The sequence below is a fragment of the Pseudoliparis swirei genome, chromosome 22 (genome assembly GCF_029220125.1).
Source record: "Pseudoliparis swirei isolate HS2019 ecotype Mariana Trench chromosome 22, NWPU_hadal_v1, whole genome shotgun sequence".
NCBI lineage: Eukaryota > Metazoa > Chordata > Actinopteri > Perciformes > Liparidae > Pseudoliparis > Pseudoliparis swirei.
Genome location: NC_079409.1, coordinates 19,693,256 through 19,706,459, shown reverse-complemented (window position 1 = coordinate 19,706,459; position 13,204 = coordinate 19,693,256). Strand labels below are relative to the sequence as shown.

Sequence of the window (13,204 nt, the reverse complement as noted above, 5' to 3'; positions counted from 1 at the left end):
AAATATCTCTACTCTTAAACGTATTTGGTAGTTATCTCCTTTTTATTCAACGTTAGCAGCGCAATGCCGACTACGTAGCTGTGACACACGGATCATGGGTGATTCATTGATAAACGTATTGTCCAATGGGACTGAACTCCTCTACCGTCTGGAGTCAGATGTGACTTCCTGAAGAGACGCTCACCGCTGTCTGCTGAAGTTAATGATGTTTGTAGAGCATCTGCTCTAGATTTGTCTTCAAACTGTTTCCATCTTGAAATCCAGTTGATTATCAACATGTTGGCGTAAAGGCTCAGAGCTTTATTTGAGATTTGTATGCTTGGTTTACTTTCTTTGTATCTAACTCTGGTTGGGAGCCTCACTAATATGCTTTTTACAGTGTGTGTTGCAAACCCTCAATCCTCTTCTTCATCCACTCACCACCCCCTTCCTTTCTTCTCTAATCATGACCTTCCCTCCCCCACCCCTCCCCCTCTCCCCATCAATCAACACCCCTCCTCTTCCTGAAGACCCCTTCGCTACGACGGAGGGGAGCGGGGCCATTGCTCAAGAGCTGGACCTGTTCGCCATGATGCCAGCCGACACAGGGCCCCCCGTCGTCAGCCCTCCCACCTTTAGTGAGGCGCCGACCATCATCGCCCCCATCGCTGCCCCCACCCCTTCTTCCACCACCACCACCATCACCATCGACACCACCACCACAGAGTCTGCGGCCGCTCCGACTCTAGATATCTTTGGTGGTAAAGTCCTATCGCTCTCATTATGCCTCTGCACGATGATGATGATGTACCTTTTGATAATGATGATGACTGCGTTGCTCTTGATGATGATGATGACAGTAGTGACAATGAGCCTGTTCAGACCCTACATTTCAGATTTGTTTTTTTCTTTATTTTCCATTATGTCTTTCCTTGAGATACATTTAATCAAATGAATCAAGCAACTTGACCTCCTCTGCAAAACAAAACAAAAATATTGGAAAAAATCCACAAAAATCAATTGTGTGGTCCATGTAACGTCCAGTAGTTATTTATTTATTGTTGTAGACCAACATGTCATTGTTAATTTGGCCTCTAGGGACCAACATGTACTTGCATCTCTTCTTCTTCTCAGAGGTTGCTCAACTTGTTTTGATTATTAACCACTAACACGAACAGGAGGAGGAAGAACGTTTTCTTCTCCTGCTTGTGCCTGATGTTTTAGAAACTGACCGCTGAGAATGCTTTTTGTTTTCGCTTATGCACTTCAGTTAAAAGGAAATATTGCTCAACGTCAGAATTCATACAGGCCCAGTCTGAGCTCAGATGGGACCCAGCCCCCTGTGACCCTGCACAGAGTAAGAGTGCATCGGTATCGGATGGACGGACATACGCTGTGTGGTTGCTCTTCAGTATCTTCAATCTTCGATCAGCTGGAGGATGGCTTGCCATCAGATGTTCATGTTCCCCAGGGGATGAATCATCTCCCCTCCCATCCAGCCTCAGCTGTACTTTGTGTTTCGTGTCCATTTGCTAACGTCAGCGCGCTAACGGGCTAAACTCATGAAACGAACCTGGTAAATATTACCTGCTAAACATTAGCATCTTAGCTGAGTGGCGGTGAGCATGTTAGAATGCTTACAGATCGCTGCAGTTAAGCCTAAAGAATCTTCCTGTTGAACTTGAGCAATGTACCTTTGACCTTTTGCACTGTTTCCTTTTGCATCGCACTCAATAGATGCACAGCAACTGCTCTCTCTCTCTCTGCTCTCCCTCCTTCTTAACTCATCTCTCTGTTTGCACTGGACTTGACCTCTGAACGTACATATGGTTGTGTGTCCTTGTTCTTAGATATGTTTGATTCTATACCTGAGCAAAGCCCTACCACAGAATCCAAAGCTGCTACCACTCCTAGCGTAGGCCTGTTTGGTTCAGGTACAGGAGTCGATATCCATTTCTCTGTGTGTGAAACCTCTCATCATCTCTTCCGGTTTCCATGCGTCTACTCCTCTGTCGACCCCCCCCCCCCCCCCCCCCCCCCACACACACACCCGTCTTGGTTTGTCCCCATAGTGGTATGAGATCTGTGCATGTGACCCACTCGTCAAGTCTTGGAATGTCCCCGTGGCTGCTTTTCTATCCACGCTGTCGTTCTCTACCTGCCAGGCTAACACCTTTTTGTTTTGCTCCCTCCGACCTCCGTGGTTTCTTCCTTCTTTCTTTCTCGTATATTCTGCCTCTCTGCTTGCGCTGGTCAATTAGACCTCCCTGCTGTTTCACGCGGCCCTTCTCCTTTGCCCGAGCCGGCTCCGCCTGGAGACATCGTGACCGGTAAGCTGCTTCCTCTTTACCGCATCACTCTCCTCCAAAGTGTGCAGCCAGCCTCCACTTTATCCTGACAGGGTTTTTTTTATTTCATTAATTTGTGTCCTCGCGCATTGTGTGAGCATGCACATGCACACCCAGCCCTGTACGCCGGAGCCATGCACGCTTTCAAGGTTGCGGGTTGAGATGCAGGGAGGCCTTTGTGGTCTCTGCGGAGGCCTTCGTGGCCTCTGCATGTCCGCTCGCCTTTTTAGAACAGGGCATAAAGGTTCACGGGCAAAGCATTGTCCCTTTAGAAATGAAGTTGATAACTAATCAATGCGTTCAGAGAGTAATTTAATCCTTTCCTGCTTCTGTCTCTCTGTGTCGCCGCTCAGACTCATTTGCGTCTCCAGCCGCCGACGCCCCCGACTCGGACTCCTCCCCAGAAGACTTCTCTCCTCCCAAAGCAGAGCCAGCTTCTGTCATTGACCTGCTGGGTACTGTACACCTCCCAACACACACACACACACACACCTCTCTTTTACGGCAGCATGTGCCGCATGATAATTGTTTGTGCATTTTGTAATTGTACATTTCCTCTTCTGGGTATTTCTTTCTTTCTCAGTTGATGCAGAGTTCTCGAGTGAATGTTTGTGCCGGTGAGGCCGACAGTGTCCAGATGTGGCGATAGACTCTTTATGCGTTCAGTTTAGATTATATTGCAGTATTCGGTAGTGTAGCCACACTCCCAAAATAATTATTAGACTGTGTGTGTGTGTGTGTGTCGACGTTTAATTGATTTTGAAGTTGTTTTTTTGCTGAAAGTTTATCGTACTGGAGTATAAATAAGAGCTGTTCATCTTCTCGGGAGGATTTTTAGCGTCGGTTGGACAGTCAGTCGGTTGACCGGTCGGTCAGTCGGTTCACGACTTTGGTCCACATCGTAATCATCTCAACTCCTCCTGGATGGACACATATGCTTCCCAGGGGTCCTTGAACGCATCGTCTGATTGGCGTCTCTGGTACTTGGTGAAAGCCTCGTGGGATCACGGGGACATTTGTTGCAGATTTCAGGGTGAAACCTTTTGTGGACAGGCATCGGACCTTTATTATTTTGGAAACAATGGGAATCATTCAAAAGATATGTCGATATGTCTGGCCTAACTCGGGCATAGATTGGGATGATTTTGGGATGATATTTGAACAGATATCATATGTCATCTTGCTAAGCCGTTATTATTGGAAATATTATTGGACAGCGCCTGGAAGACCTGTGCTGCTCTCAATAATTCAAACAAAGGATGTTGCGGCTGATGGAACAGCAGGCTGGGATGTTAAGCCCCTGTGATGATAGCATTGATAGTAATAATAAGAGAGAGGGTCTCCTCAGCAGTTGGGCCTGATGTGCATAGAAGACATCAACATGATAGGAATCAATCTCTAACCACATTAAGCTTTCTTTTTCCTTCATTTCACGTGACTTTTCTTTTCATTTCTTTTCTCTCTCTTAGTTATAGTTCTGTGTTATGAAGATAATCCTGTGTCCTACCCCCTCATTATGTCCCAGTGGGTGGTCCAGGGCTGACCTCTCACCCCTTTCTGCCCTGCATGCTGCCTTGTGGATAACTGCAGACTCCTTCGGCAGTCCTGTGGAGGAGACGCAGAGCTCTGCTCCTGGAGGGCCGGGGGACGATCTGCTGGGAGGTGAGTCTGCTTCTGATTAATTATAATGGAGACGACGGTTGTGTTGGAAACGCTGAAGGGACCGACACGTTTTAATAAGGTGGCCACAGTTTTGCAAAAGGTTTTTTAGGCAGGAAGTCGTGACGGAGATGCATTTTCCAAATGAATAATGATAGGAGCAATTATGAATATCCTGTGCACCGAACGTGTTCGTCAGGATGAGGGTAATCTTTGATGTATCACCTTTCAGTTGTACGTTACATTACAGTCTGAATGTGTTGTATGGATAAGTTACCGTGTGTAACGTGTACAGACACTTTGTGTACTTGTATCTGTCTGTCTCTGTATTATCTCTTCTTTTTTTAAAGCATTTTTTTTTTTAAAGCATATTTTGCCGATACCTGTACGGTTCTGTAGTGGGGGAGGTATCCAGGTCCTTTAACTGTCACAGTACAAAACCAGTACAACAATATAAAAACAACAACACTATTAAAGAGTCCTGCCTTCTGAATCCTACTGAAGTTATGGTATAGTATTATCAGAATGTTTTTATTGTTAAGACAGATTAGCAGTATTTCATTTTTGCAGCTTTATACAGGGTCACAATGTAAATCTGAGACACACAATGGTTGATGAGGAGGAAAGACGAAAAAACAAAGTTGTCCTGATTAGTTTAATCAATTTCTTTTTCTGCTATTTAATATTCCATTGAATGTTTGGCAAAGCATGCAGATGTTTTAATCTATTTTCTTCGTTTGGTCTACTTCACTGGGTCCCGCTCAGATACTGCAATACATATCAAGTAGTCCACTTATTGTTATTCATAAGATCTCGTTTGGTTATGTGCTGTCTTGCATTATATTTCTCTGCACTGTGTGCTGATACTTTGCCCACAGGCATTACCCAAATGAAATGTTGCTTCGGATACGTCCCGCGTGCCATCTGTTGTTTCAATAATCATATTTAATGTGTGTTCCTTGAGGAATTAGGGTGAGTCAGACAACAGTTCTCCATGTGATATCACAGTCCTGTCTGTTATCACCCCCCCCCCCCCCCCCCAGGCCTGATGTCCCCCACGCTGGCTCCCATTGCTGCCCCGGCTCTCACTCCAGTCTTGGCTCCCATGCAGAACGATCTCCTGGAGTCGGGCTTTGATGCTCTGGGCTCCCTCACCTCTCCAGCACTGCCTGTACCTGCTGTGGTACCAATGGTACCAGCTGCAAAAGATCCTGCAAGCACCACACCGGCGCCCTCTGGTGGCTTTGATGCTTCAAGTAAGTGTGGATTGTGACGTGGGTTTCTTTCTGTTTTTCATTTTGGGAATTTGTCTCATTGTCATGCCTTCTGAACTATTAGAGAGTCTCAATCAGTATTTTCTTCATGTTTGCACAGGTCATCTGCTTGATGCACAATACGCTGCTGTGGCTCATTAAAACTGAGCTACCATGACCTAGTTAACGCTTCCTGCTGAGAGCCAGACTGTACTACATGAAGGACACACTGACATGTGCTGCTGTCACATACAAAACGGTCGTTCCTGCCGGCTGCTTAACTCTTCAGCGCGGTGGCCTTTCTTGCAATGATCTTTTCTTTTAAATGGTCTCTCTTGCACTTCTCGCACTTTCACAAATGCTGTGCTTTCTCCACCTCCTGCTCAGCCCACCACCTCTCTGCAACCTTTCTTTCTTTGTATCTTACTTGTTCTCTCTGCTTCACACCTTTAATCTTCTGCTTCATATACTGTCCTACTTCACCGCTATCCCCATCCCTTCCTCTCTGCTGGGTCATTGCTTGCTTCTTCTAATCTGTAACCGGTGAGTTCCACCAGGCAGTGCGTTGCAGCATGTGCAATCTGCATCTTTGCATGTTGCAGTATGACCCCCCCCCCCCCCCCCCAATTGTCTCCTACAAGACCGACTGTATCGTTGTTTATTTGCCTTTTGTCATTCAGAGCAGTGGCCTTTATAGTAACCGCATACCATCAAGGCCCAAGCCTGCAGGCTAGTCTGCAGGTTTTATATATTTTATATTTTTTTTACAAGTAGTGCATCAAACAGCATCACATTGTAGTGAAAAGCCTACAAACATAAACACAAACACAATTTAATGTGTTTTTAGAACATGGCATCTTATTGGTTAGAGGCTGATAGTTCTGCTACACTGTGGGCCTATAAGGTTTTAAGAACTGTAAGAAGCTTTTTTTAATTGGGCCCTGTGTGAAGCCTAGTGGATGCAGGGCTCTCACGCATTGAGCGTGAGACTCACGCATTTCGGTCTTATCTCACGCACTCCCGCCACACATCGAATTCCTCACGCTGAAAAAACCTCTCGGCTATTTAATGCTTGAATGCAGGGGTGCTCAATACGCCGATCGATTGTTCCGCTGCAGAGCTCCGACGCCGGTCTGCGCGCATCGGGACGGAGCAAAAAAATAGTCAATAGTTAGCTAAAAGTGATGGATAGATAGAAGCTTGCTAAAAGTCCTTAACAGTTGAAATATAGCTTAAATTAGGCTTACAATAGATAATTAGCTAATTGTGATGAACTAAAGGTGGAAATTGTGAGATTAAGATATTAAAAGCTAAATAGTATAGCCAAAAGTTTATAGATTCAGAAATGGTTGAAATGTTTAGCTTCTGCCAATTCCAGTGTGGGAGCTAAAATAAAAAAATTTGACCAAACATACCATGACATTGACATTGTTAATTGGGCTACATTGTATTAACCCTTGTGTTGCCTTAGGGTCATTTTGACCCGAATCAATATTACACCCTCCCCCCGCTTTAGGATTAATTTGACCCCATTCAATGTTTAATGTCGGTGTTCTTTCGGTAGTCAACAAACAAACATAAAGTGCCTCACACTTAAACTTGGAAAACAATATTAATTCTAATAATTTTCTGGAGGTTTTAATTGCTGGCGTCAAATTGAACCCAAAGGGTAAAATATGTTAGTAAATATAAAGGTAACAGGAGGGTGAAACATTGAATCGGGTCAAAATGACCCAAAGGCGGGGGAGGGTGTAATATTGATTCGGGTCAAAATGACCCTAAGGCAACACAAGGGTTAAGACATCTTTGCTTTAATTCCGTGTTCAACAACATCCGGTTTAAAATCAATTCAGATGAACATATTTGGAAGGTGGTGTTATGTTTATGGGCTTTGGCCCTGGACCTTGTCTGATGTACCCATCAGACAAGGTCCAGGGCCACTGCCTTAGTGAATACACCCCAACCAAAATGTTAACAACGTTTCCATGAAGGTTAGTTGGAATGAAAACTCTGTGGTCTTGATGACATCTGGTTCAAAACCAGTGCTTTCTTCCAAAATCAGCCACTTTAAGCCCCTGAGATGTGTAAACCGTCTGAGCCACTGTGAGTGCAGTTGCTGTAATTATGTCCATTTTACGAATTAAATATAATTACAGTAGCCTACAGTCCTGCATTGTGCATGCGGTGCACAGCTGACTACTCATGTTGTCACAGCTGGATTGTCCCCTTCACTGTACTGATGGTCTCACATCTGTCCTCTGCCTGTATTATAACTAGATCAGAGATCTGCAGGTTTATAATCTGCGTTGTTTTTCTGATATCTCGTCATTTCCACCCTCTCCCCAAGTGTTTGGTGGATTAGGCGACTTGCTGATGCCCTCCATAACGCCCCAGAGCACCGGGGGCAGCACTTCTGGAAGTATAGCAGGAAGCATGGGAACCCCTGTCGCAGCGGCAGGCATTGCCACTGCCCCCTCTGCCACCCCACCTCCCATGAAAACCGTCGGAGGCGACCTGGACTCGTCACTGGCCAACCTGATTGGAGGTAGACTGCAGCGTTGTTTGTCCGCAGCTCAGTTATTTCTGTTTCTCATGAAGCAGAATTATAACTCCTTCTTTCTTTCTTCTGTTCAGACCTCGGAGTAAAGAAAAAGTAAGTGTAACTTCTATACATTTACTTGAGTCGGCTTTGACATTTATGCATAGCTCCCACAATGCTGCAATGTTTTGGTAATTGTGAAAAACTAAATTGGGGAAGCGACACACTCGATCAAGAAGAGGAAAATGTCGTTTTCTTGACACATTTTATCATGGGAGCTTTTTACTTTTAGTTAGCGTCTAATCTGAATGTTGTTTCGAGTTAATTTCTTTGGTTTACTTTTGTTTCATCATAGTCTCTGTTATTAAGTATTTCACAGCTATAGATACGATAAGATGGAATACCACGTGAAGAATGTCACAGCAGTTGTTTGATTTATTTAGGATTTTTTTGGAGCAAAAATCGTCGTTTTATCTAACAGATTATCTGCAGTGACAGACCGACACATAGCACAGTATAGGTGAGGTGTATCCTGTGTTTTCATTCTCGCTAGGGACCCACAGAGTGAGAAGAAGCTGACAGGAGGGGCCAACTGGATGCCACATGTAGCTCCCACAAGCTGGGCTACAGCCCCCATGGTAAGTAAAGCATTGACTCCGCCCCCCCTGCCGTGACATCACACTTTGCTGCAAACAATTGGTGGCTTTGGCTGAGGCAGAAGGGCGGTGTTCGATCTTTGTGTGAAGAAGTGTCCTCAAACACATACACTGGACTCCAACTCGCTCCCAATGGGCAGGCCAGGACTTTGCATGGCAGCTACGCTTCCATCGCTATATCAATGAGAGGCAAATGGGTGAAGGAGAGGCACATTTGAAAGTGCTGTAAGGTAGAAAGGAACTAGCACAACGATACATATAGCAAGATGAGAGTTTTTTCGCCATTGCAACCATTTATAATTCACACCGGCTCTTCTCTGTGTCCCTCTATAGGCGGGAGCAGCCTCTGGAGCTCCTGGGGCTCCAGTGGCAGCCATGATGCCACCAATGAGCGCTCAGCCTGGCTTTGGCTTGGTGAGCTTCACTTCATGCATTGAAACTTCTCTAGAATTTAAACCGAGAACCTTTTATCAGCTTTTAATCAGCAGGATAGACCATTGACGTTTCCATTTAGTAGCCATATCATTGTGATGACAGATTATGGTAAATCGGCATAGCCCTGATACGTTTACTGCATTATCCCTGTGTTACCAGCCTCTAGCAGGAGGGCCTGGAGCTCCCCTGATGCAGTCCATGATGGGGCAGCCAATGATGGGACAGCCCATGATGAGACCGCCCTTCACTGGGTTGGCTGGAGCTGCACCCGGAGCCGCTGCACCAGGAGCACCGGTAACAAACCACCCGCAGTGACACCCTCAGTGAATAATCAATCAATTTATCCTGTCAATTTATCCATTTATTGTTCTTCTTTTTCTCAGATTCCTCCAGGACCTGCAGGCCAGAGCCCCAAGAAGCCAAAAGACCCTTTGGCAGATTTCAACCTCAAAGACTTCTTATAACGCCCCAGGTGGGAGCTCTGACCCGTAGATGCAGTAGTACATGCAGTAGCGTAGTGGCTGGAGGGCTTTGGTGCATTACCTTTGTGGTGGTTGATGTATAGATTAGCTGGATAGAAGGTTAAAATGTCTGTGCCACGACAATGTCTAAATAACAGAGACAGAGACTTGAGACATGCACCTTATTACACAAAAATGGAATATGTTATTGTTAAATATGTTTTCTATAGTGTATAATTACGTGATTGATGTTTTTTCGTTACGTTAGAATGAGAATTTACAAAAAAACTACGTCTCTTCACGTAACAAACCAAGCACTGGCTGGAGACGGGGACATTTGCATTTTCACGTCGGCCATTGTAGTTGTAGTTCTCTACACGCTTGGCCAAGAGAAGTTTCTGTTGGTTGCAGTCTGCCACCTCACTACTAGATGTCGCCAGATCCTACACACATTTAAGGGACCGTTTCAGTGTGTGTGGAGTCCTTGAAACTCCTTTTATTTATTTTAATATACACACCAGTATCGGTATTCATGGAAAAGCGTGACAAAAAGGAAATCACGGTCTGTGACCTTTGACCTCATGACTGATGTTAAAAATGTTCTCCATTTCTTGTCTTCCAGCTGCTTTCTTCTCTGGAGCCGGGCCCTCACACATGTTACCTGGTGTCTGTCAACATCTCTGGATGTTCAGCTACAACAAGAGCCTCTTATCAACACCCCACCCTTCGCCTGTGTGATGTTGTAGCACAAACTGTGAAAGTGAACCCTAGCGGATTATATATATATATGAATATGTATATATATGTGAGAAAAAAAATACAAGTGTGTGCTTATGTAGATGTACTAATCTTTTGTCTATACAAAATCACTCAAAACTCAGACAAAAAAAAGTCCACAAAAGTAAGTGAAAGAAAGTGAAGGCGTATGTGTTTAGGTTTCTTTCCCGTGTTGAATGATGGATGTGCTTTGGTGTCCTGAGCCCCGCCCACCTCCCCATATGTGCCCCCGTCTCCTCATGACGGGAGAGGAGCTCTTCTTTGTCCCACTCGGATTAGACGAGAGTGGTAAACAAAGCCCCGGTAAATTTCTTTGGGAGAAACCTGTTGTGTGTTGTTTACAGAAAGGTCCTCCGTGATGTACATAGATTTCTCTGGCGAGGATTCCTTCTCTATTCTGTATGTCTGTTGAAGAGAAATATAAATGTGAATCTGACATGAAATTGTAAGAAGTCGTGTGAGTATTTCCCGTCATCCTTTGAAAGTATTTGGAAACAAATATGACTACCGGTACATGATTACTGTATATTAAGAAACAACACTTTGGTCTTCTGAATCATACCAGACCAGCAAGTGATCCTTTTTATTTATTTATTTATTGTCCTGGTGGCTTATTTTTCTGATTCATTTGTCCTGTGTTAAATTAACATGTTCCGTCTCTGTTAGAATGCTCCTCCTAAAACTGCTGTCGATATTTGGTGGCATTGATATTAAAGAACATATCTTACAACTAACTCCCAGAGAAAATGCTTTAGTTATTCATCAGAGAAGTAAACCCAAACTGTTCCTCGGTATAACTGTACATGCGGTTGTGTCTCTACCTATGTGGACTTATGTCTGTTGCCTGTGCTCTCATTATAACTACGACCAGGTCAGTATGATCCCTTTTGTATTTAGAGTAGATTAATTTGTTGCCATACTAAACTCTATGTTCAAACAGAGCCGATCAAAAGATTTCAAAGAATGATCCAGCAGGAAGGACTTCAGTGGTCAAGTTCTGTTTACTCTCACTGTCTATCACCAAATAAGCTTTAGGTCCCTCACGAGGACCAACACATGTGATGAATGAGTTTACTTCCTCATGAAATATTTGAGAAGCTCATTTATTTTGTGAAAACTCTGAAAGCTACGTTGTTTACATCCAAGATGGGCTCCTCAGGACGGAACTCCAAGGGGTACCTTTAAGTTCCATGACACTGTACTATCCGTGTATGCCTGCAATGCTGCTTTGACACTATTGTAATTACAGCACATGAATTGAGGTCACCTGAAAAATGCAATATATTTGAGTTCTCTCTGAACATAGATGTTGTTCCATTTGATCACTGCTGACCTTTGGCCCATTGTCAGTTGACCAGTACATGTTGTCAGTGGCCCCCGTCCGTCTAGTTGATGACCATGTCCCCTGAAAAGCATCATAACTCAAAGCTCCTGTGTTCCCGCAGAACAACAATGTGTGTGTGGATATGCATGTGGACGGCGGTAACACCAGGGGCCCCGTCCTGTGCTGTAAACCAGACTAACTGTGTGTTGTCTGTTCAGTGCACTGAATAAAGCAATTGGTTTTGAGGATCTGATATGATACAGAGAAGAAGAAAAAAATGAGATTATTAACATTTTTCATGACTGAATTATCAAAATTGTATTTTTGTTTAGTTGTACATTTATTTTATTTACGATGGCCCCGCCCCAGTGCATGTAAGCCCTTTGAGGTGCAATAAATTCAATGACGGATTGAACTAACCATGATGAAGATTCCTTTTCTTCCGTATTACGACCATTTTAGACGTGCCAGTTTGAAGCTGTATTTCGTAAGTAAGTCAGTAAGTTCATGACCAAGGCCAGATTGGAAGCTTGGTAAAGTTGGAAAGGCCCCAGAACCCTCAGTGGACCCTTTATAGTAGAAGAAACATATAGAAAGGTCCTGTGTCAATATGATGGCGCTGCCATGTGTAGTCTGCTGTTTAGACTCCTAAACATGTACAGCTGTTTATTCACACCTCCAGCAGACACAGAACACTTTCTGTACAGCTGATACGTCCAATATTCACTGTCCTTCACTCTTTATTTGGTCTTCATCACCTGAGAGAAATGTGTCTCTTTAGCTGCTTCATGCTCCATTTTGAGCACCAGATATATAGCTGCCAACTTTATCTGCCCGCAGTTTGCTACTGGACAGTACCAAAGTGGTGCTACTAAAGTGCCCTTTATCAGCACTTCATTGCGATTTGATGACATCATTCACATTAAACATAGAGAAGATGATTTGTTCCCCTTCAATGGGGTCATAGAGGCAACAGGGTGCTAGATCATGTACTGCAGGCCAGAGGTCAGAGGTCAAAAGGGGCCCAAAAATACATTTTGCCCCAAGCAAAATAATGAGGCCCTGCTTCAGTTGACTTGACATGCATTAGTTGTTGAGTAAGTTTCTGTGAGTTGAACAGTTCGTTAAATGGCACAGTTACTGGGTCCCACAACCGGATGTAATAGTAGAAATGATTCTTTGATCGTCACAAACACACACACACGCACACAAGTAGTAATCTTGGTTTAATGGTTGGTAGTCTTCAATCGGCATCATTGATTTCAGGTATTTGGTACTCGCATGAATTTTTGGAACATAAACATCAACTTGAAAGGTAAAAAATATCACGTCCCAGATTTAGATTTGTTTTTTTATTACAATATTGCCTCGGTAATCTCATTTAACCCTTAGAATTAGAAGAATCTCAACAGCTCAAGTAAATCAATAAATGGTTCATTCCCCATTTTAACAAAAACCCAATATGTCGCCTCACATGAAATACATCGTTACAGTACTGGGCCATCAAAATATATTCTGAGAAGTCTCTCTGTCCCTCCCCACCCCACCCCCCCAAAAAGTTTACAATTCCATAAATTAGTACCACGTCTTCTGGATAAACACCGATAATATAATTATGTGCACAACAATGAAACCACATTTCACTGCGCTGCAAGAACAGAGAAAAGATGGAAAACTATCTTTTCTTAAAAGGTAGTTGAAAAAAATGAGAAAAGAAATCTAGATATACACAATGCAAAACACCAGTTCCACCTATTTTTTCTATTTTTATGA

At 43.8% G+C, this 13,204-nt stretch overlaps 1 protein-coding gene across 1 annotated transcript in view; it reads left to right on the top strand.

The window, feature by feature from the left end:
- Positions 1–11,856, top strand: part of snap91a (synaptosome associated protein 91a) — a 58,383-nt gene extending 46,527 nt beyond the window's left edge. The window contains exons 17-29 of the mRNA XM_056406019.1: positions 510–740; positions 1,830–1,913; positions 2,241–2,309; positions 2,681–2,782; positions 3,918–3,989; positions 5,030–5,242; positions 7,587–7,784; positions 7,874–7,892; positions 8,332–8,416; positions 8,768–8,848; positions 9,029–9,163; positions 9,253–9,341; positions 9,953–11,856. Coding sequence (XP_056261994.1) covers positions 510–740; positions 1,830–1,913; positions 2,241–2,309; positions 2,681–2,782; positions 3,918–3,989; positions 5,030–5,242; positions 7,587–7,784; positions 7,874–7,892; positions 8,332–8,416; positions 8,768–8,848; positions 9,029–9,163; positions 9,253–9,333 — 1,370 coding nt within the window. The 3' untranslated portion in view covers positions 9,334–9,341; positions 9,953–11,856. The remainder of the gene's footprint in view (positions 1–509; positions 741–1,829; positions 1,914–2,240; positions 2,310–2,680; positions 2,783–3,917; positions 3,990–5,029; positions 5,243–7,586; positions 7,785–7,873; positions 7,893–8,331; positions 8,417–8,767; positions 8,849–9,028; positions 9,164–9,252; positions 9,342–9,952) is intronic.
- Positions 11,857–13,204: the final 1,348 nt, after the last annotated feature.